Source organism: Hyperoodon ampullatus (assembly GCF_949752795.1).
Source record: "Hyperoodon ampullatus genome assembly, chromosome: 3".
Lineage (NCBI taxonomy): Eukaryota > Metazoa > Chordata > Mammalia > Artiodactyla > Ziphiidae > Hyperoodon > Hyperoodon ampullatus.
Genome location: NC_136916.1, coordinates 37,346,856 through 37,373,165, shown reverse-complemented (window position 1 = coordinate 37,373,165; position 26,310 = coordinate 37,346,856). Strand labels below are relative to the sequence as shown.

Here is a 26,310-nt window from a genome sequence, read left to right as displayed (position 1 = left end):
GGGTTCAATCCCTGGTCAGCAAACTAGATCCCGCATGCTGCAACTAAGACCTGGTGCAGCCAAATAAATAAATAAATAATTGTTTTAAAAAAGAGTACTATGAGCAATTAATTGTACACCAACAAATCAGATTACCTGGGTGAAATGGACGTTCCTAAAAACACAAAACCTATCAAGACTAAATCAGAAAGAAATAAACAATCTCAATAGACCTATAACTAGTAAGGAGATTGAATCACTACTCAACAATTTCCCAGGAAAGGGCTTCCCTGGTGGCACAGTGGTTAAGAATCCACCCGCTGATGCAGGGGACATGGGTTTGAGCCCTGGTCCGGGAAGATCCTACAGGCCGCGGAGCAGCTAAGCCCGTGCACCACAACGGCTGAGTGGGTGTTGTAGAGCCCACAAGCCACAACTACCGAGCCCGCGTGCCTAGAGCCCATGATCCGCAACAAGAGAAACTACCACAATGAGAAGCCCGCGCACTGCGACAGAGTATCCCCTGCTCACCGCACCTAGAGAAAGCCCACACGCAGCAACGAAGACCCAACACAGCCAAAAATAAACAAATAATTTAAAAAATTTTCCCAAGAAAGAAAATCCTTGGACCTAATGGCTTCACTGTGAATTCTACCAAATATTTAAAGAACTAACACCAATCCTTCTCAAATTTTTCCGAAATATTTCAGAGGAAGAAACACTTCCTAACTCATTCTGTGAGGCCAGCATAAGTGATACCAAAGCCAGAAGACACTACAGGAAAACTATAGACCAATATCCCTTTTGAACATAGATGAAAAAAATCTTCAGCAAATACTAGCAAACAGAATTCAGCAACACTTGAAAAGGATTATACATCATGACCAAGTGAGATTTATTCCTGGAATACAAGGATGATCAATGTAACATGCTACATCAACAAAATGAAGGAAAAAAAAACACATGATCATCTCAACTGATGTAGAAAAAGCAGCAAGATTCTGCATCCTTTCGTGATTAAAAACACTCAATAAAATAGGAAAAGAAGGGAACTACTTCCACACAATAAAATCCGTATATGAAAATCCCACAGCAAACATAATACTCAATGGCTTTTCCTCTAAGATCAGGAACAAGGCAAGGATGCCCACTTTCACCACTTTTATTCAACATAGTAATGGACGTTCTAGTCAGAGCCATTAGGTTATAAAAGAAATAAAAGGCCTCCAAATTAGAAAGGAAGAAGTAAAAGTTTAATCTCTGTTTGCAGATGAATGATCTTATATGTAGAAAATCCTAAAGACTACAAAAAAGCTGTTAGAACTAATAAATGACTTCAGTAAAGGAGCAGGATACAAAGTCAACACACAAAAATCAGTTGTATTTCTATACACAATGAACAATCTGAAAAGGAAATTACAAAAATGATTCCAGGGCTTCCCTGGTGGCACAGTGGTTAAGAATCCACCTGCCAGTGCAGGGGACCTGGGTTCGAGACCTGGGCTGGGAAGATCCCACATGCCGTGGAGCAACAAAGCCCGTGCGCCACAACTACTGAGCCTGCGCTCTAGAGCCCATGAGCCACAACTACTGAAGCCCACGTGCGTAGAGCTCCACAACAAGAGAAGCCACTGCAATGAGAAGCCTGCGCACCACAACGAAGAGTAGCCTGGCTCATCGCAACTAGGGAAAGCCCACGTGCAGCAGCAAGGACCCAACACAGCCAAAAATAAATAATTAATTTTTTAAAATAAATAATTAATTTTAAAAAATGATTCTATAGTAGCATCAAAAAGAATAAAATACTTAGGAATTAACCAAGGAGGTGAAAGACATGTACAATGAAAACTACAAAACACTCCTGAAAGAAATTATAGACATAAATAAATGGAAACACATCCCATGATCATGGATTGGAAGACTTAATGTCATTAAAAGTGGACTTCCCTGGTGGTCCAGTGGTAAAAACCCACCTTTCAATGCAGGGGACAGAGGTTCAATCCCTGGTTGGGGAACTAAGATCTCACATGCCGTGGGGCAACTAAACCCGTGTACCACAACTACGGAGCTCGCGTGCCTCAACAAGACAGCCCACGTGCCACAAACTACAGAGCCCACGCGCTCTGGAGCCTGCACGCCAGAACTAGAGAGAGAAAACCTGCACGCTGCAACTAGAGAGAAGCCCGAGCGCCACAATGAAGAGCCCGTGCCACAACGGAGGATGCCGCACGCCTCAATGAAGACCCCATGTGCCTCAACTGAGACCCGACGTGGCCAAAAAAAATAAATTAAAAAAAAATTGTTAAAATGTTAGTAGTACCCAAAGCAATCTATAGATTCAGTGCATTCCCTAAAATTTCAAGGACCTTTATACAGAAATAGAAAAACACTAAAACTCATATAGGATCTCAAGGGACCCCAACAGACAGAACAATTTTGAAAAAGACTAAAACTGGAGGAATCACACTTCCTGGTTTCAAAACCTACTACAAAGCTATAGTAATCACAACAGTATTGACATAAAAAGAGACAGACATATAGATCAATGAAATAGAATAGAGAGCCCAGAAATAAACCCTCGAATATATAATCAAATGATTTTTGAGAAGGGTGCCAAGGCCATTCAGTGAGGAAAGGACAGCCTTTTCAACAAATGGTGCTGGGAAAACTGGATAACCACATGCAAAAGAATGAAGTTGGACTCTTACCTAACACTATATACAAAAATTAACTCAAAGTGGATCAAGGACCAAAATATAAAACCTAAAACAATAAAATTCTTGGAAAAACATAGGACAAAAGCTTCGTTACAATGGATTTGGTGATGATTTCTTGGATATGACAACAAAGGCATAGGCAACAAAAAAATAGACAAATTGGACTTCATGAAAATTAAAAAAACTTTTTGCATCGAGACAGTATCAACAAAGTAAAAAGGCAACCAACAGAATGGGAGAAAATATTTCCAAATCACTTATTTGATAAGGGATTAGTATCTAGAATATATAGAGAACTCCTAAAACAACACACACACACACAAAACCAGATTCAAAAATGGGCAAAGGACTTTAATAGACATTTCTCCAAAAAAGATATGTGAATGGCCAATAAGCACATGAAAAGATGCTTAACATCACTGATTATTAGGGAAACTCAAATCAAAATTACAATGAGATACCACCTCACACCTATCAGGATGGCTACTGTCAAAAAAACAGAAAACAAAGTGTTCGGTGAGGATGTGGAGAAATTGGAACACTTGTGCACTATTGGTGGGATTGTAAAATGGGAAAGCCACTGTGGAAAACAGTATGTAGGCTCCTCAAAAAATTAAAAATAGAATTACCATATGACCCAGCAATTCCACTTTAGGGTACATATCCAAAAAAAATAAAAGCAGAGTCTCAAAGAGATGTTTGTAAACCCATGTTCATAGCAGCAGTATTCACAATAGCTAAAACATGAAAGCAACCCAAGTGTCCATCAACCAATGAATGGATAAACAAAATGTGGTATATACATACAATGGAATTCAGGCCTAAAAAGGAAGGAAATTCTGCAATATGCTGTAACATGGATGAACCTTGAGAACATTATGCCAAGTGAAATAATTCAATATTTATCTTATAAAAAGATAAATACTGTATGATTCCACTTATATTAGGTACATAGAGTAGTCAAGAGCACAAAGACAGACACAAGGTATAATGATGGTTGCCAGGGGCTGGGGAGAACAGGGAGTTATTGTTTAATAGCTGTAGAGTTTCAGATTTACAAGATGAAAAGAGATGGGAATGGATGGTGGTGATGGCTACACAACAATGTGAATGTATTTAATGCCACTTAAAAATGATTAAGATAGTAAATTTTTTGTTATGTGTATTTTAACTCAATAAGAAAAAAAAATTACTATCAGTAAGAGAATATATAACTTGAGGTATAATTCATACAATGGAATACCATATAACAATAAAAATGAATCAACTGCACGATACCACAGATGAATCATACAGTGCTGATGAAAAACAAGACATAAAAGAACATACACAGAATGATTCTATTTACCTAAAGTTCAAAAGCAGACAAATTATATTGTATAAAGATGCATACAGGAATGGTATGAGTCAAAATGAAAACGGGTATATGAATAACAAAAGGAGATGACCTCTAGTGGTCCCCAATCTTAGCACTACCTCCAAATCACTGGGGGTGGGGCAGCCTAAAAAATCTACCCACATCTAGGTTCCACACCCCTAAGTTCTGATTTCATTGTGTCTGCAATGCTGGCTTTAGGCATCCAGTTTCAAATCTCCAGGTGTTTCTTTTCTTTTCTTTCTTTTTTTTTTTTTTTTTTTGGGCCATGCTGTGCCATGCGGCTTGTGTGATCTTAGTTCCCAGACTGGGGATTGAACCCGCACGCTAGGCAGTGAAAGCGCAGAGTCCTAACCACTGGACTGCCAGGGAGTTCCCTCCAGGTGTTTCTAATGTGAAGACAAAGTTGAGAATGCTGCCTGCTCTAAGGTGGAGCAAGAGGGCTGTGATAGGGAAGGCCAAATGTGGGGCCTCTGGGGTGCTGGCAATGGTTTTCCTTGACCTGGGGGGAGTTTCACAGGAGGTGTTAGCTTCATAATTTTTCACTCTACATTTATTTTATGCCCTTATCTATACATGTCAGCTCTTCTCTTTTTCCACAGCATACACGTAAGTGTTCCAGGGCCCACAGCTCACGGTCCTTACTTGGAGTTGCTTATCTACAAAGAACTTCACACGGCAGGGCCGATCCAAGCTGGTCGTGTCTTTGTGGCCAAGCTGTCCATATTTACCTAAAGTGAAATAAGCTGCTTTGCCATCCTCTCCACTGGGCCTTGTGGCTTTTCCCCTCCAGGAAGGAAAAATAGCCCACTGACTGAAGTGCTGGGCTTAAGCCACCACTCTGCTGGTGTCTGCTCCGTGAATTCAGGAGACCAGCACCACAGAGCCTCCAGGACCAGGCAATTCCACAGGTCCCCAAGAGGCAAGATGCTCCTCCAGGCTCCCCACTCCTAAGCTCAGATGTTCAGAGCAGAGATTTTTATTTTATCTTTTTCTCTACCCAGTGCCAGACCAAAAGATGTTTCATGACTGCTGGCTAAATATTCCCTTAAGACAAATACTTTTTCAGAAAGGTAGATGGGAAATACTGACATGTTGTCATATTTCTCTCTTGTCTGGTCTCTGCCCCTCTGAGTGTGCCTAGATCTGTTCCAGAGAGGGGAGTAGACAGCTTTTCAGTCCCAATGGTCAGGCCGAGGCCCCTGCTAACACTTCTCTGCATGGCTGTTGTCACCTGCCCTCTACTCCCAGGTCTTTCCTCCCCTTGGTTTAAGCATCACAAAAGCAAACCTTTTACTTACCCCAGCCCCAGGTGTAGAGCTCCCCGGTTCCTGCAACCAAAGGACAGCAAAAGGACAGTAAGGGGCTGACACCACTGCTCTTTGACTAGGCATTTGTCCAGCTCGGCCTGACAGCATGTTATGGTCACCATGAGACTCACTTGGCGTAGCAAAACATATGCTCTCTCTTTTTAACAACTGTCTAGTCACATTTGGGATGATAAAGGATCCAAACTGAAAAAGTTCACCTCCCTATATGCGGACTGATTGGCCTGCAACTCACAGCTGCTGAGTTTAGGACAGCCCTGCTGTCAGATGAAAGGCTGGCAACACTACCCTCCCTCCAGAAGGAAGAACCTTTGGGGCCTGACAGGCTGGGGAGCCACTGTTAAAGCCCCGTGGGAGTGTACTGAGTGGGGCAGCTACTCAGTACATGTCAAAGATGCTTAATTAAAATGGTAGTTTTTTAGGTGACCACACCCTTTTCTGCAGCCACCAGCTAGAGAGCGGGGTGGAGGGACCTCCCGCTCCATCCTGAACCAGCCTACCCAGCCCCACTCACTTGTCACCACCGCTGTGTGCCGGGATCCACAGCTGGCCTTGATTGCATCTGAGCCCAGGGGGAGGTCCAATAAAGCCGGGAAGGGCTGGACAGCTATGAAGGGGGCGGGGGCTCCATCCTCACCCCCGGCTACTCTCTTCACTTCAGAACCATCTTCATTCAGTCCTGAGGCTTCAGAGAAGTAATAAGAGTGATGATGATAATGATGCTGAACACTCACTGAGCGCTGATCTAAACCTCATTCATATACTGACTCATACACTACAACAGCTGACACACTTGCTTTAGCTCGGGCCATCGCTCCCAACCCCACATTCCCTGGGAAGTGCTGGAGTTGACAGGTTTGTGGGGCATGTAGTGCTGACACTGGCATCAGCCTTGCCGTGCTCCCTCTCATAAGGGGCTCAGAGTCCTTCATTGTGTCCCGGGGTCCCAAGGATGTCACACACCCTTTTGAGGCTGTGGCTCTCAGGCCAGCAATATGGCCAGGAGTCAGGAATGACAGAAACGTGTGGAAATCAAGAATTGACCCTCACCAACAGACTTGTGGTTGCCAAGGAGGAGGGGGGTGGGGGAGGGATGGATTGGGAACTTGGGATTAGCAGATGTAAACTATTACATATAGAATGGGTAAACAACAAGGTCCTACTGTGTAGCACAGGGAACTGTATTCAATATGCTGTGATAAACCACAACAGAAAAGAATATGTATATGTATAGCTGAATCATTTTGCCATACAGCAGAAATTAACAACATAAATCAACTACAATAAAATATATCCAAAAAAAGAATTGACTCTCACTTTCTGCGGCTGTCTTTCCATCCTCTGCCAGGCTCTTGGTGGGCAGGGCCAGCTGCCCTGATTCATTCCAGCCCCAGATATAAATATCCCCAGCCTCTGAAAGAGAGATAAAGGGGCCCCATTAACAGACTGTGTTCGCCCCCTCCACCTCCTAAGCATGTGCATCCATCCAGACTCCACTACACCCCACTAGCTCCCTAGAGACAACTCCTGCCTGCCCGGCCCAAGTCAGCACTCCAGGCAAAGTGCTTCCCTCAGGCCCCAGCAGCTTCCTTGTCTCAACAGGGCCCCTTCCCCCTTAAGTGCCTTCAGGTCACCCTATTCTTTTTTTTTTTTCTTTTTGCGGTACGCGGGCCTCTCACCGCTGTGGCCTCTCCCGCTGCGGAGCACAGGCTCCGGACGCGCAGGCTCAGCGGTCACGGCTCACGGGCCCAGCCGCTCCGCAGCATGTGGGATCTTCCCGGACCGGGGCACGAACCCGTGTCCCCTGCATCGGCAGGCGGACCCTCAACCACTGCGCCACCAGGGAAGCCCCTGGGTCACCCTATTCTTAACGGAAGTCTGTTGCTGGCTCTTCCTCTCCATTTTCACTTTTTCCTTTTTTGTTAAATTGTACCCCCCACTCCCCCCGCGTGCAGTTTGGAAATGTGGCCCTGGAAGTTCCCCAGTGATCTTTTTTTCACATCCACTGAGCCCAGGCCCCTTTCGTCAGCCCTACCTGCCACCAGTCCTGCTGAAGGCCTTTTAAAAAACTGTTGTTTTAACTGAGGTGGTGTTGGTTTATAACATTATATAAGTTTCATGTGTACAGCATTATATTTTGACTTCTGTATGCACTACAGTGTGCTTATCACCAAGAGGTTAGTTTTCATCTGTCACCATCCAGCCAACCCCCTTTACCCATTGCACCCTCCCCCTCCCCCGAAGGCCTCTGGAAGCTCTCACAGCACTGGAGGTGGTTGATTGGAGCAACAGCCCTATGCTAAAAATTCACTAACAGCAGTGGCTAATTTTTATCAAGTGCTTATTCTGTGCCACTGTTTTAAGCACAATATCCCCATTTTATTCAAGAGAAAACTTGAGGCACAGAGAGGTTAGGTGCTCTGCCCAAGATCACGAGGGGCAGGGTGATGATTTGAACCTGGGAGGTCTGGTCTGAAGCATCCGTGCTCCAACCACGCGACACCAAGGCCTCAAATGCCTTTTGGACCTTAGTGCGAGACTTCGCATTGGGCTCACCTTCCAGCCCTCTCTTCCCTTCCCTCCAGCCCACTCATTCTCAAGCCTGGCTGCCGACCCAGGCCCATTACATGTGAATATGGACGGGACAGTACAGGCATAAGTAGTTTTTAAAGACCCCTGGCGAAACCATGCCCCATAGAGTTAACAGAAGCTGATAACTAACAGAAATTCTTGAACTTCTCTTACAGAACAACAGATGAGGGAACAGCCTGTTAAAACCCCTTTGCTTGTTAAGTGCCTTCATTGATTAAGTTCACTTTGGTTATTTTTCTTTTTTTCTCTTTAATTGCATACCTTCCCAGCTTCATGCAACTCAGTTGTTTCACAGGAACTTGGAGTCAGCTCCTGCCCAGTGAAAGCCAGCTGGGGACTAGTTGGGGCCACTGACCCTAAAATTGGGCCTGTGCAGATGTCCAGTGGATGGCCTTTTGATGTCAGAGGGCTGGAAAACTCCACCCTCAGATCATGCTAAGCGCCTCCACTTTTTTTTTTTTTTTTTGGCCACACTGCGCGGCTTGTGGGATCTTAGTTCCCCAACCAGGGACTGAACCAGGGCCCCTGAAGTGAAAGCGCCGAGTCCTAACCACTGTACCGCCAGGGAATTCCCAAAGCACCTCCATTTTGAATATGCAGAAGCATGTGACCCAGATATGCCTGCTCAGAGCACTGACTACCTCACCTTCTTCCCTACCTCCAATCACCTTTCCCCACGCCTAAGACCACCCTGCTTATCCCATAAATACCCCAACTCCCTTCAGGTAGGCAGATCTGAGACTTATTCTCGCATTTCCTCCCTTGGCTGCCTTGTGAACAAACTGTTTCTTGGCTGTAAACCTTGGCATCTCAGCGTCTGGCTTGCTGCGCATCAGGACCTGGTCGGTAACGATATAACTGGCGGCCAGAGCCCCAAATGCAGATCCTTGCAAAGATCATTCGCTCCCAGCCGCACCCAACAGCCTAGAAATCAGCTGCACCTGGATCACCTGCCAGAGTGGTGAACACAATCTCAGGTGAAACTCCTCATTCTGGTCCTGGATCACCAGCCATGGCACCACCAGAGCTCACACTCACCATCATCCTCCTCCCGGTGGGCATCCAAGTGTCCACTGTGTGCCACACATCACGGCCACCCGGGCAACTGCTGCCTTTTTTTCTCCTTAGCTCGGTTGCCCCTCACCCGTTCATTCTCCCTTGGGGAGTATTTTAGAAAGACAGCCCTGGCTGGAGGCAGACTGAAGGGAGGGGTAGTGGGACCAGTAACAGAAGACAGGAAACAATTGTAACAGTCCGGGTGCGAGTGGGTGATGGTGGCGGCAGAGGGGCTGAATCTGAGAGGCGTTAGGGAGTCATGAAAGACTGGGCTGGCTGATGTGGGAGGAGCTTGGGAGGAGGCCCGGCTAGGGCACCCATCAATCTGCGAGAGAAGGAGGAAGGTTTGGAGCCTACGAGACCTTGAGCTGGTTTTGGAAAAGCACTAGGTCACTCACCACTCACACACAGAGAGTGCCAGCCACCTGCGGCCACCTCAGCCATGGTTAGGCCCTGCAGCGCCTGCAGCAGCCTCGGCTCCGGCTCTGCCTCCAGAGTCCCGTGGCCCAGCTGTCCGTGCCTGAGCAAGGGAGGCCCTAGTCAACTACAGTCACACCAAGGGGTCTCCCTCCCCTTCCCTCCCCAATCGCTCTCTCCTGCCCCCTGTATGCTCACCTCCCACTCCGAGCCACATTTACCCGCACCCCCCCCACCCCACCCCCCGTCATCGCCGCAAAAGCCCAGCCGGCCCACCTCACCTGCCCTCGCCCCAGGAGAACACCTGGCCCGCCGCGTCCAGCAGCAACGCGTGCTCAGCGCCCAGCTCCAGCCGGCGCGCCCGCAGTGTCGGGGCCAGAGGCCGGTAGAAGGGCGGCCGCGGGCTCACGTAGGCGCGAGCGCAGGGCAGCAGCGGCAGCGGCCCAGCCTGGGTCTCATCGCCGCCCGGTCCGTCTTCCCGCTCGGCCTCCGGCACGGTCTGGGTCCAGAGGGGCTCCCCGCGCAGCGCCGAACCGGGCGCCCAGGCCTGCAGCTCCGTCCCGGCCCCGGGTCCCGGCCCCGCGCGCAACACCACCAGGAGCTCCTCCGACGCCCACGCATCCCTGCAGCCGCCCGCCGCTCCGACCGCGAAGCCAGACAGCTCCACCCGGCCTCCTTCACCTGCGGGGGGCGGAGAGCTGGCTGGGGAGGGGGCGGGACACGCACCCGGGGCTGGGGGCGGGACACGCACCCGGGGCTGGGGTCGGGATGGGGCCGGAAGGAGGCGCTCACGGGTCACGAAGGCGGTGTAGCTCCAGCTCGCGCTCACGCGGCAGACATCGAGGCCCGCGCCTGGCGCCCTCAGAGGCTCGGGGCTGTGTACCTGGCGCCCGCGCCCCGAGCCCAGCGCCTGCCCGAAGCCGCAGAAACCGAAGCCGAACCAGGCCCCGCGACGCTCCTCGGCCATGCCCGGCAGCGCCCTCTGCTGGCTGCGACCTGGCTGGGGCAGCCGGCGGGACGGAGGGTTAAGGCTAGAACTCGAAGAGATTCTTCCAGATGAGCCCTTGCGGTACACTGAAGCTGCCTCACCTGTAAAATGGGGGAAATGCCATCCTCCTAACCACAGAGGAAGACGATGTGCGTTCCACCAACCAACATTCGCTGAGCGGGAGCCTTGGCTAAAGTCCTGCCAGGTTTAGGAAGATTCTGAGCTGTCTAGAGTGGGGGACTTTCCCTGCCTTCCCTTTTGACTCAAGCAAGTTCGCTGTCCCACAAAGTGGGCACGAGGTATTTAAGTGGCTTCTCTCTTAGGCGTTGGACTAGGATCTGAGTCCCTCCCCCTCCAAATTCCCAATGCCAGGCACATTACCCCATGTAATCTTGGGAACTAGAATTGCCCCCATTTGACAGCGGAGACTCCCAGAGAAAGTAACCCTTACACAATCACATAGCTTAGGACCGAGAGGGGCAGAAGGCTGAACTCAAGGCCCATCATTTCCACATACAGTGCTCTTCCCACCAGTGGAAGGCAGAGCATTTGAGAGACAATGCCGTGTACGGGTTAGGACCAGTTCCAGGGTTCACATGTTTGCCTCTGCAGCTACCAGTGCCTGTGTCCTCAGCCAATTTACTTAAGCTCTCTCAATCCAATTCAATTTCTTCAGTTTCACAAAGCTGGGGAGTAGGGGAGGTGATGTTTGTACCTACCTTGTAGAACTGTTTGGAACAGATGCAAATAAAGGGTTCAAGTGTTGGCACCTACCATGGTAAGCACACGGTATCAGCTTATTAAGTCCAGTACTTAGAATTGATAAAAATGACCACTGGATTTTCAGGGACCTATATAAACACAATTTCACCTGGACCTTATCTAGTCATTTATTCGTTCCACATGCATTTATTGATCCCTTACTCTAAGTAATTGAGAAGGACCGATGTCTACTTCCAAGGAGCTCACGCATAAGTGGGGAGACAGACGCACAGTCGAGTGGCACGGTAAGGCCACTTTTTCCGTACAGCATGTTCGGCTTGATCAGAATTTCATTGGCATTTTCAAGCCTGTGAAGTTAGGTCCTGGGTCTCTCCTTGACGCGGGCCTGGGCTCCTACCGCTTCCGGGTCAAATCCCAGCCCTAGGAGGCCTCTGACCTTAATCTTGACCCTGTGCCATCAACCCCCTCAGGCAGCTCCTTCCGATGGCAGGAACAAGTCACCAGCCAGCCCAGGATCTGGCTGGCAGCCGCAGGAAGGAAAGGTTTGAAGAGCCGCACCCTGAGCGAGGCGCCCATTGGCTGCCGCCGCCTCCCCGGGGCCAATCACCAGAGAGAGGGGTGACGTCACCGCACAGGGAGGACAGCCTTGGGACAAGCTCACCTCAGTTCGGGCGATCCCCGCCGCGGCCTGTCCAGTCCTAGCTCGATCAAACCGGTCCCAAGGCCTACGCTAGGCCGCTGCGGCCTCCGGCGGGGAGTGGGCGAAACCTTCGGTGGGCGTGGGCTCGTTGGGCCAGATGGTCCCGTCCTCCGCAGGCACGCGCGGGGCCGCGGAGTCAGTATTAGAAGCACTTCGGGGACGATCAAAAAAATCTAAGGGGTTGGCGACTAGCGACCCCAGTGACGGGCGCCGCTTGTCAGTCCTCTCAGTCTGGGATGGCGGGAGCTCGCTACTGGACACGCGCGGGTCTGAGGCCCTAGAAGCAGCACCCAAATTAGGCGGGTGCTGGGCAGCTTTTACCTTCCATTGGCTCGGGATCTGTCACTTACCTCCGTTAAGCCAATGAGAGTCAAGCTGGGCTTAGTCCGCTCTGCAGACAGCGGAAGCAGGATCTCAGGGACCACCCGCCCAGGCAGGTGGGGATGGAACATCCGCCCAGCAGGTGGGGATGCCCGCAGTGGTCCAAGCTTAGCTCCAACCCCGCTCAGCTACTGGAGCTTCCCTCAGGGCTTTCCCACCCCCAGATCCCGAGCTCTGCCTGAGGGGAGGTCACTGAAAACTCTCAATACAACGGCAGAAGTGGGCTCCCGTGGTGGCACAGTGGTTAAGAATACACCTGCCAATGCAGGGGACACGGGTTCAAGCCCTGGTCCAGGAAGATCCCACGTGCGGCGGAGCAACTAAGCCCATGCGCCACTACTGAGCCTCCGCTCTAGAGCCCCCGACTCACAACTACTGAGCCTTCGTGCCTGGAGCCTGTGCTCCACCACAAGAAAAGCCACCGCAATGAGAAGCCCGCGCACCACAACGAAGAGTAGCCACCGTTAGCCCCCGTTCACTGCAACTAGAGAAAGCCTACACAGCAAGGACGACCCCAAAGCAGCCATAAATAAATAAATAAAGGCAGAAGTACTGAAAAGCCTAACGCATGTGTTTCCACGCGACTGGATACTTTATTGATTTGCTTACATTTACCCTTTGGCCCTCTACAAGGATTAAGAGGCAATTCAGTGGGCCCTGGGGTGGGAATTCATTGGATTCCTTCCACAGAGGTGGCTGTGCTGCTGAAAAGCTGCCCACACACGCTCAGCCATGCCCAGCTCCTGCTCCACGCTCTGGCCCACAGCCAGCCCTCCCTGCCCACTGACAGGGCACATATTTGAGTTCCACACACTTTTATTAGAGGATGAGGGGTGGTCCTGCCAGCAGGCTCAGGTGAGGCTCACAGCTGGTGAGGCTCACAGCTGGGTCCTTCCCAGTGCAGGGAATCCACAGACTGAGTTAGGACGTGCCTTCCCCATTCCCAGCTGTCTAAGTAGTACAGGAAAAGTTCCCTGCTGCGTGAGGCTGGAGGCAGTGCTGGCAGAGCAGGGCTGTGAACGTGGCCCCTGACTCAGAACAGAGGACATCAAAGGGCAGCTGGGCAGGAGACACCCCAGCACCCACCAGCCAAGGCCATGTCTGTCCTTGTTCCCTGTGCTGCGATAGGTAGCATGTGTGAGAGGCAGATCCTCAATTTCCATCCTGGCTGGGTCTGATAAGCCCATATTCCACTGCTTTCCCCAGACAAGCGGCAGCGGCCCTCGTGACAGGGCTCTCCTTGCCCTTAGCCAGCACTGACAGGATCTCCAGCATCTCGCTCTCCATCAGGGTGCTGGCAATCTCGCTCGAGGCCTCCACCATGTTCAACACCACCACAGCGCCCCGGTGCTGTAGCTCCTGGTTGGGGCTCAGAAGCAGGGCCTGCAGGATCTCCAGCCAGTGTGTGGTCTGCAGGAAACAGGGCAGCGTGACCACCGAGCATCAGGGAACCCTGGCAGGGCACTCACTCACACACCCTGGCTGGGGGTTCCTGGCCCACCTCCCCTGCCCCACCAAGAAGAGGCACTGACCACTTGGGGGATGCGGCTGCAGAGCGAGGGCCGCGTGGAGGTGAGCATGGCCAGGCCCCCGGCAGCTGCCCGCCGTAGCAGCTCGTCGTCCTCTCCACTGTACAGTACCAGCAGCTTCAGCCGGTCACTGCCCGTGGCTTCAAAGAGATCCTGCACCTGTGGCCGGAAGCGGGGAGTGCACCAGGTTAGCTGGGGTAAAGCCCAGCCAGGGACAGGTACTTCTGCGTGCCTGCCTGCCATGACCGCCTTCTGGACCAACCCTCACCTCCTTGCTCATGGCCAAGTTACACATGCACTCGGTGGCTGCCCGGCGGATCATCTCATGCTCCTCAAACATGTAGCCCTCAATCATGGGCACAGCCCTCTCCTTCAGGATCTTCTGCCTGTGGGGCCAAGGGTGGAGGGTCGGCATCACCGGAGTGTTGGCATCCATCACCGCCACCCGTTTCCCCACACAATCAAACCCAGGGCCAAGGATTTCCTTGGGCAATATCCGAAGACCCACCTGCACCAGGGATGAAACCACCAGGCAGTGGTTTCCAGCCTTCTAACCGGGCCTAGGAAATAGCACAGGACCTTGGGTAATGCTCTAAAGTAGGAGTTAGGAGACCCAGGTGGTGATGATGGCAATGCTAACACCTAACATTCGAGCCCTCACCCTGACCCAGCATTCGGACAACCTTACTTAATCCTCACCACAGCCCTACAGTGAAGGTGCAGGTGTGATTATGATTATTACTATTTTGCAGAAGAGGAGACTGAGTGGCCCAAGGTCACAATCAGCAGTAACAGCTAATCTGTACTGTTTGGGCACATTGCCAGGAGCCAGGCACCTGTGTAGTAAATGCTTTTACATGTATTTTCTCATTTAATCCTCCTCGTTGCTCCTCCACAAGCTAGGTACTGTAGCCATCCCATTTCACAGAGGGGGAAACTGAGGCACAGAGGGGTTAAGTTACTTGTAAGGTTATACACTAATAAACAGTGAACCCAGGATTTGAACCCAGGCAGCCTGACTCCAGGGCCTGCGCTGTCATCGCCCAGTCCCTTGCTATCTCACGGGACACTGCACAAGTCACGCCTCTCGGCCTGTCTCCTCCGCTGTAAGATGCAGGGGAGTCACCGTGAGGAGCAAGTAAGTGAGTGACTGGGGAGTGCTTTCCACGCTGTAAAGTGCTTTCCTGGGGGTGGTCCAAACCATGATGCTCTGCCCAGGCCCCACATCCCAAGGGACCTTACCGGAGCCTCTCGCTGATCCCCGCCAGGTTCGTTAGAGCCATAAGCGCCTCAAAGTTCTGCAGGCCAGAGCAGTTGAGGTGCAGGAGGGAGACGAGGGGCCGGACCACTTCGTAGATCTGCGATATGCACCCACCTGTCAGGGCTACGTGCCCCAGCTCCCCCAACCCCACCGGCCCTGCAGATGGGAGGGAGTCCAGCCCCCAAAAGAAGGCTGCCCTTCCCACCCCCAGGGCCCAGCAAAGCTGACACTTCCCCAAGGAGGAGCCGCAGCCCGGGTCAAAGGCCATCAGGGCCCCGTGAGGGGGTGGAGGACAGGCCAGCGCTGGGGCAGAAAGACACGCACCCGCTCACCGGGAAAGGTCATCTCTGGGTTGGAGGTGATGGTGAGCTTGGCAAGAGCCTGGGCTGCCTTCGTCTGCCCCACGTCAGTGCCTTCCAGGGCCAGCGGGAGCAGAGCCTGTAGGGACAAGCCCATCAGTGTCCAAGACGTGCCTGGGAACATAAGGCCCAAACCACGAGGCTCTGAGGCCCTGACTGTGCTGCCCTCACCTTTCCCCGCCATTCTCTCCCCAGGCTTGACAATGATACTCCCACTCCCACCCTCTGATCTCTCTGAGGCCTCCCAGTAAGCTACCCAAACACTTCCCGAAACAACTATTAAGGGACAGACGTGGATTGTGCCCGGCACCAGAGCCATGGAGGTCAATGACACAAGGGAAAGGAGGAGAGCTCAGGACCCTAATAGGCACAAAGTCCGGGGCTCTGAAGAGACCCACCCCCCCACCCCCCAGCATCTCTCACTCAGCAGGAAGACATTCCTGCTGGTCGCTAATAATACTTCTCCGTCCCACACCCAACACTGATCTCTGGTGTAGCAGCCCCTCAGTGATGTTTTATACGCCATCGGGAAGGAGCCTGTAAGCCCACTTACCCTGCCCCCTCCCTGAGCAACCACGGTGCCGCGGTCCTCGAACTCCTCCACCAAAGCCAGGAAGACCCTGTGGGGAGAAGGCTGTGCTGGATGGGCGGGCCCGGGCTCTGGAGGGCAGACCCTCCACTCCTGGGCTCAGCAAAGGAAGGGCACCGTGCGGGTGGCCCCCTGCTCCGAGGGGCCCACAGCACCAGGACCTGCTCCCGCTGTAGTTCCATCAGCAGCCTGGAGGCTGACGGGCTGCAGCAGGTCCGGTGTGGCTGGGGCAGGCTCACCTGGAGAGCAGCTCCCTGCAGGAACTGGTCAGCACAGGGCTCTCGGTCTTCACCATGCATGTCATGGCCGACACCACACCAGCCGCCAGCAGCTTCTTAACCCGAGCCCGCACAAAACTCGGTTTGTCCTGGGGGAGGAGGCAGCTGAGCACAGGGGCCTCGGCTGATTAGGCAGGGAAAGGGGAACCCTCCTCACGGCCACAAATTGATGAACATGAAAACAGAGGGAAGGAAAGCCGCTTAAACAGAAGGCTCATCTGCTGTGGATGTCTCAGGTCAACTGGCCCCAGTGACACGGAGGCCCCCAAACCCCTCCTAACAGCCCCCTCACCTTGGGGTGCTGCTCGGGCACGTGCTGCTTGGCGTACTTGGCCAGCTCCACCATCTTGGGGTCCGGCTCCTCGTAGTCGTAGCTATTGGTGCAGTTCACCAGCGCCGAGGCCACCGCAAAGAGCACCGACCTCTCCTCGGACTGCCGGGGGCAGAGGGGCCATCAGCGGCCATCCCAGGGGGAAGAGCAGCACCGGGATAAGCGCTGCCCAGGCTCCCAGTTCTACGTTCAGCTGGACCACGCGGGCACCAGGATGAATCTGGGCACCGCCCAGGCCCCAGGGTGGCCCCAGACTTTGGGAGCTCACGTCACACACTTGACCACCCCAACTCCTCCTAAGAGATCGTCCTTTCCGACCCTGCTGGTGCAGGCCAGTATGCCCAGGCCACACAGAGCGGCCACTCGGGCTACCAGCACCCCCTCTCTGGGGTCACAAAAGCCATTGGCCAAGATCTGCCAAGAAAGCCCTGTAAGCTCTAATCCTAGACAGTGTCCCCGGACGACTGCAGGAACCCGTGGAGCTACCTTGCTGAGCTGGAACAGAGCCTTCAGCGCAGCCTCATCCTCCACAAACTCCTCCTTCACGTCGGCATCGAAGGTAAGGTAGGCCAGACCCTCCACCGCCCAGCGCCGAGTGCCTGCATCGATCTGGTCATTGCACAGCCACCTGGGGGCATGCAGGGGACAGATGACCATCAGAAAGGTGGGGGGACAGGAGGGGCACACCAGGACCAAGGGGGAAAAGCCAGGGGCTGGGGCATCCCCGCCACAGACAGAAGTAGTTCACGCAGCAGCGCAGGAGGGTCTGCCTAGGGGAGGACAGGGCAGTGAGGAGGCCCCCCCTCCTCTTTTGAGGTTTGGCTGACAGGTCAGGAGCCACAACAGTGCTAAATGACTCACTTTCGACACTGCTTGGCCAGTTTGAGTGTGGAGCCTTCAGCAAACTGCTTCATGCTAAAGTCGGTCCCTCCGGCCGAGCCGAGCTTACAGAGTCCCTGGTGGAAGAGGCGAGAACCAGCTGTTGGCCGAGGGACGGAGGCAGAGCAGGGCTCCTCCACAGCTGGCGTGGGCTCCCCCCCGGGCACTCTGCCAGGCTCTCTGGAGGCCATGCACACCGCCACTAGGTTACCACCTGGAGCACCGAGCAGCAAAATCACCTACTGGGGTGGCCACGTGACATGGCATCTGGTAGAGACTGACATATTGACCACCGTGCTGGCCTGGGCCCCAACCCCTCCTGATCTGCACTGGGATTTGCTGTTCCTTCTCATGTCATAGAAGGAAGCTCTTTACAGATGGAGCTAAGATCCGTGTGGGGAGAAGATGGGTACCTCAGCCCAGGCCAGGATCCTCACGGAATGGAGAAACCCAGGACTAAGTGCTCCAAGGAGGAGGACCAGCTTCCTCAAGGTGCAGGGCTGCAACAGGCTCAGGGAGGCCAGGCAGTCCCCACACCACCCGCTCCTGGGGCCGCCTGCCGGCCCAGCCTGTCCACACAGCCCTCTGACCCGCCTGCCCAGCGTGTCCTCCATCATCTCCTCCTAGAGCCACTCCCACTGCCCGCAGGGGGCAGCCCGGGCCGCCCTGCATTCTCAGGTGTCCTCTCTGTATGAGGCTCATCTCCCTGACTCGACCATGAGCCCTGTGGTAGCAGGAGCCAGGACCCCTGCCTCCGGCCTCGACAAGGCCCTGCACGTCCCATACCGTCACCCAGCGTGTGCTGGGGCGGCACCCTGAGACACCAGCCAGCCCGGGGCCCCTGCCTGGCTGCCCGCTTGCCCAGCCCAGGCCCACCCGTCTCACCACCAGCGCCCGGATACGGATGCTGTCCTTCTCGCCACGCCTGTACAGGTCCTTCAGCAGCGAGACGCCGTTGGCCGTGATAAATGAGGCCCGCTTGGCCTTGCCGGCCGCGTGGATCAGGGCCTCCACGGCCACCAGCTGCTCCTCCTCCTGCTCTGAGGCACACAGAGCGATCACACTCTCCATGACGCCACTCAGCTCCAGGGCCCGGTTGCCAGCATCACACGGGCCCTGCAGGAGGCAGGACACCGTCTGGAGGGCCCGCAGCTTCCCAGCCAGCCCTTGGCCCTCAAACCAGCTCCTGAGGGGTACAGGGTGGCAGCTGTCACATCAAAGCCAGCATAAGGGGACTCTCCTTCCCTCCCTTCCCCTCCACTGGCCGGGCATCTGCACTACGTGGGCAGCAACAGCAAGAAAAGCTGCCGGAATTCCCTGGTGGTCCAGTGGTTAGGATTCTGGGCTTTCACTGCCGGGACCCCAGGTTTGATCCCTGGTCGGGGGACTAAGAGTCCATGAGCCGCGTGGAGTAGACAAAAAAAAAAAAAGAAGAAGAAAAGAAAAGCTGCCAATGGGAAGACTAGGACATCCTCTAGGCAGTCACTGGCGTTCTTTATCGAGGCTTTCATTCGAGCCTCCCCTGATGACACGCCACCTAATGTAGGTCACTCTCACTCACACCACCCTGTTTGTCTCCTTCCCTGTACTAAGATCTGAACTTGTGCTGCTTATTTCCTGACTTGTCTTCTCCTAGCTGTGAGCTCCTTAAGGACTGTCATGCTGCAGTGCTGTGTCAGAACGGACACACAGTAAGTGCTCAGTATGTGCTTGAGGACATATGTTGCACTAGAGAACTGATTTGAGAAAGAAATGTCCCTGGGGAGGTCACTCTGGAACAAGATGTGGCCCTTGGGAACACCGTGTCTGGCCCCCGCTAGTCCTCCCCAAGGCTGCTCTCCTTGTGGGAAACCTTCCACCGTTGTCCCTCCCCAAAGAGTCAGAACTCTCGCAGGAACCCTGGCAATAGGAGGCTTCCCTTACTTGATGTAGTTTTCACAGAGTCGGTGGAAATTCTCCCTCTCGGCATCACACTTCAGATCATCGAAGAGCTTGCTGAGGAGAATGGAGGCGCTCATGCGGCTGTTTGCTGTCACTGTGAGCTCCCCGGGAGGGTCCTGCACGGAGCCCCCCACCTCCAGAATCTTTTTCAGACCTGAAAAGACACCCTATTTAGACAGCAGAACATGAGTTCCAACCCCTATAAGCAAAGGGAAGAGGTTTCCCGGGAGATGCATGCAAAGGCAGGTCCACTCTTGCACGAGGTCAGAGAGCAGACAGGCTCACAGAAGCTGGTGGGCTGGGGGCAGGCGTGGGGTCAGGGAAGGACCTCAGAAGTAAGGTCTGCATGCAGGCCCTGCCCATGGGGGTGAATGCTGTAGGGTTTGGAGGTTCCTCATCTGTAAAACTGAAGGGAAAAACAACATCCACGCCTCACAGGATAATTGGGATAACAAGAAAAGATGAGTACCCAACAGATGTACTCAGGCTGGGACTTTGCCAACCCTTCCTAATTTACCTTTTAAGGGGAAAAGAGTAGTATGAACTTATATATTAAACCTGAAGAATATTTTCCCTGCATATAGAAGTAACACACACTCACTGAAAAAACTTCAGATACAGAAAGCTGACCCGGCCTCCCTGGTAACCTGCTCGTGGGCCCGCTCGATGTGCGTGCACATGCACACGAACGCGGCTGAAGGGGCCAATGTTCCCTAAGGGTACAGCGCAGGCCGCATGCACTTCAGTGCAGACACACGCTGGGGGCAATCCCTCCTGGAGACGAGCAGGCCCAGCTACCCGAGCAAGATGCAACACACACTTGATCTTTCTCTGTCTCTCTGTATTTATTTATCTATTTATCTATCTACCTACCTATTTATTTATTTACTTATATGCCACGCCACAACGGCTTGCAGGATCTTAGTTCCCGGAGCAGGGATCGAACGCAGGCCCTCAGCAGTGAAAGCGCAGAGTCCTAACCGCTGGACCACCAGGGAATTCCCTTTCTCTCTCTTTTTAAGACTCTATCACCTACCTTGGTCGATAACCCAGAGGGTGAGGCTGTTGTTGGGGTCCTTAGGAGACTTCCGGGGCACCACTTTAATCAGGAGGGTCAGGGCACTGTCTCGGCCTTGGCCTGAGACACCCCCCTCAGTCAGTAGCTCCAAGAGGTTACTGATGAGGACCTTCAGCTCCCGGGCAGGATCTGGTGGCAAGAAGACACTAGTGGGCTCTCCAGTGGCCTAGCCCCAAGTCCCCTGGTAGGGAGAGGGGACCTGCAGCCTGAGCGCTGGCTTCCAGCCTTCCCCAGAGGCACCCTGGCTACTTAGAACCTCGAGTAAAATACTGTCAACAACCCGTATTCCTGAACAACCTGCGGCTGCAGCTGGCCTGGCTGGATCAGCCCCTTCCTCTCCACGAGAGCCACACCACAGGACATAGACTTGCTTCCACTCACCCACGATGATGGCGCCTTCTTTGCCACGGAAGCCCTTCTTGACGCCTTCCTTGAGGGCATCAAACATAACCTGCAACAGGTGGCAGGCAGCCAGGGACACGGCCTGGTTTTCCACGCCCAGGATGGAGACCACCCTCCGAGTTCCCAGCACACTCAGGGTTGCCACTGTCTGGGTGGGAGAGAAGTGGGCAGAGCTTCCAGTTGGTGAAGGGCAGCCATGGAGATCCCTAACTGGGGGTCAGAGAGGGCAGCCAGAGGGGAGAAAACATGTGGGTGAAAGAGCAGCTCCCCGTGAAAGCAAAGTGGGCCTGCTGAGGGTGAGGCCACGGCAATGCCAGGATTATCTTGTTGGAAGGGCTTCCTAAAGAAACATTCCAGGGGACTCCCCCACTCTCTCGCTCCTCGGCTCCAATCAGAGAAGACAAGGAATACTGTGGCTCTGAAGGCAGCTGCTTTGGTTCATGTCTCCCCAGGAAGGAGAAACATAAGCCTGGACAAAGCTACCTTACTACCTGGCCCAGGGACACCTCATTCCTCCCCGATACCAACCCTGAGGTTCTGTCTACATCCTGGGGACGTGGACATACATGGAACGAACCACAAGGCCTCTGCACCCATTTCTGAGCTGGAAAAACCCCGAAGGTCTACTTGGGTCCATCCCCATTCACAACAGGGATGGGCAGGAAGGCTAGAGGAGGCAGGCGGAATTCACGTGGCTTTACCGTTCCTAGTCCTGGGAGACCCAGAAATAGAACCCGATCTTGGCCTGAAGTGTTCATAGAATGTTTCACATTTCCACCCCTGATCTAGGAACTGTGGGCTCCTCTAAAAGCAACCAAGGGTCAAGTCCCTGTTACCTAGGCCCAGTCAGTTCAGGCAAGAGCCAGAGCATGGACTTTGTGACACTGGCCTGGGGCAGGGCTGTTCTTGCTCAACTGTCTGTGCAGGACACCCACAGTCTACACTGAGAACCATCTCAGGGTCCTGCCCTACATATCTGGTCTCGATGGTAAAGATGCTGTGGGTCACATCACTGACCACATCAAGCACTGTGAGGACCCCTGTCCAAGGGAAATGCCAGCTTGATGGTGGGGGAAGGACAGGTGCCCTGTTCTCCGCATGCAGCTTGCTTTTACCGCACGGACAATGAGGGGATCAATGACCAGGTGTCTCTGCGATCTGCCGCAGGAGAGTTCCCTGGTCCAGGAAGATCCCACATGCCGCAGAGCAGTTAGCCCGTGCGCCACAACTACTGAGCCGGTGCTCTAGAGCCCGCGAGCCACAACTACCAAAGCCCGCACGCCTAGAGCCCATGCTCTGCAACAAGAGAAGCCACCACGAGAAGCCCATGCACCGCAACGAAGAGTAGCCCCCGCTTGCCGCACCCAGAGAAAGCTCGTGCGCAGCAACAAAGACCCAACGCAGCCAAAAATAAAATAAATGAAAAAAAACAAGTGCTCAGGGTGTCAGTGGGCTGCTTTCGTTCTTTCCTGGCCACACTTTGTCCCAAATCATGTTGGTCTTTTTGTGTCATTTTAATTTTGCCTCTCGTTACGTATCTCCTTATATTTTGCCTTATAAGATGAGAGGTGGAAGAGTGGATGGACAGACTGACTGAGGCAGTAACTAGACCCTTCGCCTCACCCACCCGTGATTGGTGTTCAGAGCAAATGCCGACTAGTGTGCGCAGGGCCGCCAGCATCAGGTCGGGCTCCCCCATGTCCAGCAGGCGCTGCAAAAGCTGAACCCCGTTGTTCCGGAAGATCTTCTCAGCTCCAGCATCCTCCCGGGCCAGCACCACCAGGTTCTGAGATGCCTGCGTCAAAGGAAGTGCACATAACGTGAACACTGTACATGGCACGGGGCAGGGCGAGTAGACTCCCTGAGCTCTGGACCTCACTGCTTCCACTTAGCAGCTGAGTGACTTTGGCCATAAACTTAACCTCTGTGAACTTCAGCTTTCTCTTCTGTAAGTAGAGAAAAGAGCTTGCTCTTGGCACTGAGGGTTAGAATAAATAGAGTCCTGAGTCCCCGGAAAAGCCTGAAGGGCAGAAACAGTGCCTCAGTCACCTCTGTACACCCAACTCCTAGCACAGGACCTAAGCACCAACAAGGTGCTTCGGGAACACTGGTTCCCTCTCCCTGGCTCACACTTAGGCCCCAGGCCCTCTGAGCTCCCACCCAGGCTCTGTGAGCCCAGCTGCCCGATCTAAGGAGCGATGTGCAGCAGGCCAGGCCAGCAGGGGCTCCCAGGGCAAACATCAGCACACAGGGACAGGTGGGCAGCGCTGGGGGAGTTCAGCTCCCACTCACAGTTCCATACCTTTTGCTTTTTCTCAGTGCCTTTTTCTTGTGGGTCCAATAATATCTGAAACATCTGCTCCACTTTGGCATCCGTCGAAGACATGTATCTCACCTACGACAAGTCAGCAAAGCATGGGAGGAACTGCCTCTCTTGACTGGAGACAACACATTCCCTCTTTGTTCTCTCTGGCTCCTCCCAGGGCCTGGCTCCTGACTCCGGGAGGCACAGAAGGATGCCTGGGCTTAGGCCTCGCACCAAGCTACCTTGGGCAGGAAGAGACTTGCCTGGCAGCTTCTCTCAAACTCCCCGCAGCTGTTTTCTTCTCTGAGCTATTTCCCACTTGGGCAGCGAGAGCAGCACTGATGCTGAAGGCAGGACCATTCAGTAGGGGTGGCGTCCTGTTAGCCATGAGGCAACCCACTCCTGGGGGGCCATGTACTTTGTGGCAGCCTGGGTGCACTGCCCGTGGTGCTGAACCAGCATTTATACCTCCTGCAAGGGAGCCAGCAAGTCACGAGGTAGCTGCTGACACGCCTTTTAAGTCAAGGATTCTCTTTTTGATGTTTTTTAAAAAATAATCTGAATGACCAAGCTCATCCTAGGCCCTCTCCCTCCCTAGGGTCCTGGGCGTGGATAGCGGTACATGCCTAGCATGTGTGCCGCTCCCCTCTTCCCCTCCTGCGGCCATGGCAGACGTGGTTCATGTCACAACACGTTCTCCTAGGCCCAGGCAACCTGCTTCCTAATCCTTCTCAACACAGGGTTCTAAGCAGCCCCAGCTGATCAGACAGAGCTGACACTGAGAGTAAAATAGCCTGCTTTCCCAGGTCTCAACCTTTTGAGAAGGTGTTTGCCATCGTATTACTTGCTTCCACTGGGTCAGCATTTTAACACCAAATTATCTGGCTAATTCAAGCTTGATAATAGTTCATGACAAGCTTTAGATTATTTTCTCCTAAATTAATTTTTTAATATGCGTATCACACGTCTATTTAAAAAAACAACCAGATGAAGCAAAATCTCTTTTGAAAAGCCCTCTCGATCCTATTCCTTTCCCTAGCAGTCACACTGTCATCATTTTGATGCACGTCTTTTAAAATATTTTTCTTTGTGTTTACATACCCAACTGTACCCGTGGAAAAAACATGGTATTATTTTGAGTGCATTTGGGGGGTGGGGATCATTTTAACATAAACGGTATCATACTATACGTTATTATATATTTTGCTTTTTTTTCACTTAACAAGCGTCAGCTTTCCACGTCCATATGTGTTGATCTGCCTGTTCTTAGTAACTACAACGTAGGAGTCTGTAGTAAGGATGTCGCTCAGTTTATTTAGCCATTCCCCTACTGCTGGGCATTTAGGCAAGTTCCAATTTTTCATTACTACAAACAAGGCTGAAACAAACATACACACACCTGCTTGTGTACATGGGCAAGGCTTCTCTAGGGGAGATAGCAAGAAGTAAACATACTGAATCACAGGACATGCTCATTTAAAATTTTAAGAGATATGCCAGGGAGATGCAAGAGGGAAGGGATATGGGAACATATGTATAATTGATTCACTTTGTTATGAAGCAGAAACTAACACAGCATTGTAAAGCAATTATACTCCAAAGATATGCTAAAGGACTCTCCAAAGGAGCTGTACCAAATTACATCCCCTGCAGCAGTCATGAACGAGCCCACGTTCTCCCGCAACCTCACCCCTTAAGTGTGTCTCCCTCCTTCTAGCAATGTGTACAAACTTTAAATGTTTGCCAAACAGACCACCAAAAAGAACAGCACCTTGCTGTTCTTTTAATTTACTTTTACGTAACCACTGGCAAGGTTGAGCATCATTCTATAAGGTCATTTGCCATCAGCATCCCCCTTCCAGAGAACTGTGTTTACACACTTGATCCAGATCCATTTACCAGTGCCCCTCTACCACTGGTCAATGCCTCGCTCTCTCAATTACTCACACACCTTCTCCTGAATCTGGCCTGCGATGTTCCGCAGAGCCTCCTGGAAAACTTTGTTCTTGGGCTCCAGGCTCACACATCTCTGCAGGTCAAGGACGGCCTGGTCGAGGCGGCCTAGCTTCTCTAGGGCTTGACTCCGCCGGTAAAGTGCTTTGACATCCCCACCGTCCTTTTCAATGGCTGAGCACAAACAGGAGCTCTGTCAGCACCCATGAGGCCACCATCTCCAGGCAAGAGCAGCAGGGAAAGATCTCGAGGGGCAGAGGAAGGTGGGGGGACGGATGTGGGGCTCAGTACTTCAGCCTCAGAAAAGGTGAGGGTAGCTGCGGAAAAGGAAATGCCCCGGCAAGTGGGAAAGAAAAAAGGCAGATGTGTTTCAGGGGTGAAAGGAGGAGGAGAAAGTGACGGTGCAGTGGTCCCAGAATCCCTGCCCACGCCAGAAGTCCCACAGCTCCACACAAGGGCCACATTCCCCTACCTTTGGATGCCTCGGTTTCTGCTTTGTCGTAATCTTCCTGTAAAAGAAAGAACAGACCTGAGAGGCTGGTCATCTCCTTTTTCGGGCACGAGTGGGCAACAAAGTTGTTTTCCTTAGTCACCAGGTTCCCCCACCACCTAGAGACCCAAAAGACGTGTAACAAGTGTGGGTGGCCTGAGAAGGCGAATGTCCAGTCGGGGCCCAAGCAGCGGTGAGGTGCGCAAACAGGGGTCCGGGCAGGCCAGGGGAAGAGCAGCCGGCTCGCTCACCAGCTTGAGGTGGCAGGCGGCCCGGTTCCGGTGCAGAATGGCCTGGTCCTGGGGCGTTGCGCCCAGACCCAGGGCTTGGGTGTAGGCCGTCAAGGCGCCTTCGTAGTCCCCGCATTTGAACAGCTCGTTGCCATCCTTCCGCAACTGTTCCACTGAGCTGGCCTGTGGAGGGAAGGGGTGGAAACGTCCGGGGTGGGCTCAGGGTGACCCGGGGAGCTAGGGGCAGAGGAGACTGGGGGTCGCGGGTGAGTCCCATGGAGGGCCAAGACTGAGGGAGGAGGAGGCCCGAGGATGGTTAGAGCAGGTGCGAAGTGGTGATGGCGCAGGGGGATGGGTACGCACCCCGGGGTCGGCGGGCCGGGGCTCGGGTGTCCCTGGACCACTCACGGTCATGGCGCAGCAGACGTC

The 26,310-nt window shown here is 53.0% G+C and overlaps 2 protein-coding genes across 4 annotated transcripts; both read right to left on the bottom strand.

Annotated features, from left to right (window-relative positions):
* Window positions 1-3,937: 3,937 nt before the first annotated feature.
* Window positions 3,938-10,431, bottom strand: RCCD1 (RCC1 domain containing 1; the record flags this gene model as incomplete). 2 transcript variants are annotated; one of them, XM_079699041.1, is made up of 7 exons in its annotated part: window positions 3,938-4,802; window positions 5,373-5,402; window positions 5,914-6,078; window positions 6,711-6,812; window positions 9,446-9,567; window positions 9,746-10,145; window positions 10,257-10,431. In XM_079699041.1, 7 exons carry the CDS (start codon window positions 10,429-10,431, stop codon window positions 4,651-4,653), a joined length of 1,146 nt encoding a protein of 381 aa, XP_079555167.1. In that variant the 3' UTR covers window positions 3,938-4,650. The 2 variants fall into 2 exon arrangements, with proteins under 2 accessions (XP_079555167.1, XP_079555168.1); XM_079699042.1 differs by having other exon boundaries at window positions 6,717-6,812.
* A 2,398-nt stretch (window positions 10,432-12,829) lies between these two features.
* Window positions 12,830-26,310, bottom strand: UNC45A (unc-45 myosin chaperone A; the record flags this gene model as incomplete). Of its 2 annotated transcripts, none has more annotated exons than XM_079700832.1 (20): window positions 12,830-13,666; window positions 13,789-13,944; window positions 14,054-14,171; window positions 15,028-15,143; window positions 15,371-15,484; window positions 15,959-16,025; window positions 16,234-16,361; window positions 16,565-16,705; window positions 17,090-17,231; window positions 17,465-17,559; window positions 18,368-18,668; window positions 19,406-19,577; window positions 20,460-20,630; window positions 20,883-21,051; window positions 22,531-22,698; window positions 23,206-23,298; window positions 25,160-25,335; window positions 25,634-25,670; window positions 25,903-26,064; window positions 26,290-26,310. In XM_079700832.1, the coding sequence occupies 20 exons, from the start codon at window positions 26,293-26,295 to the stop codon at window positions 13,409-13,411; spliced, it is 2,790 nt and encodes a 929-aa protein (XP_079556958.1). In that variant the 3' UTR covers window positions 12,830-13,408. The 2 variants fall into 2 exon arrangements, with proteins under 2 accessions (XP_079556958.1, XP_079556957.1); XM_079700831.1 differs by having other exon boundaries at window positions 26,245-26,295.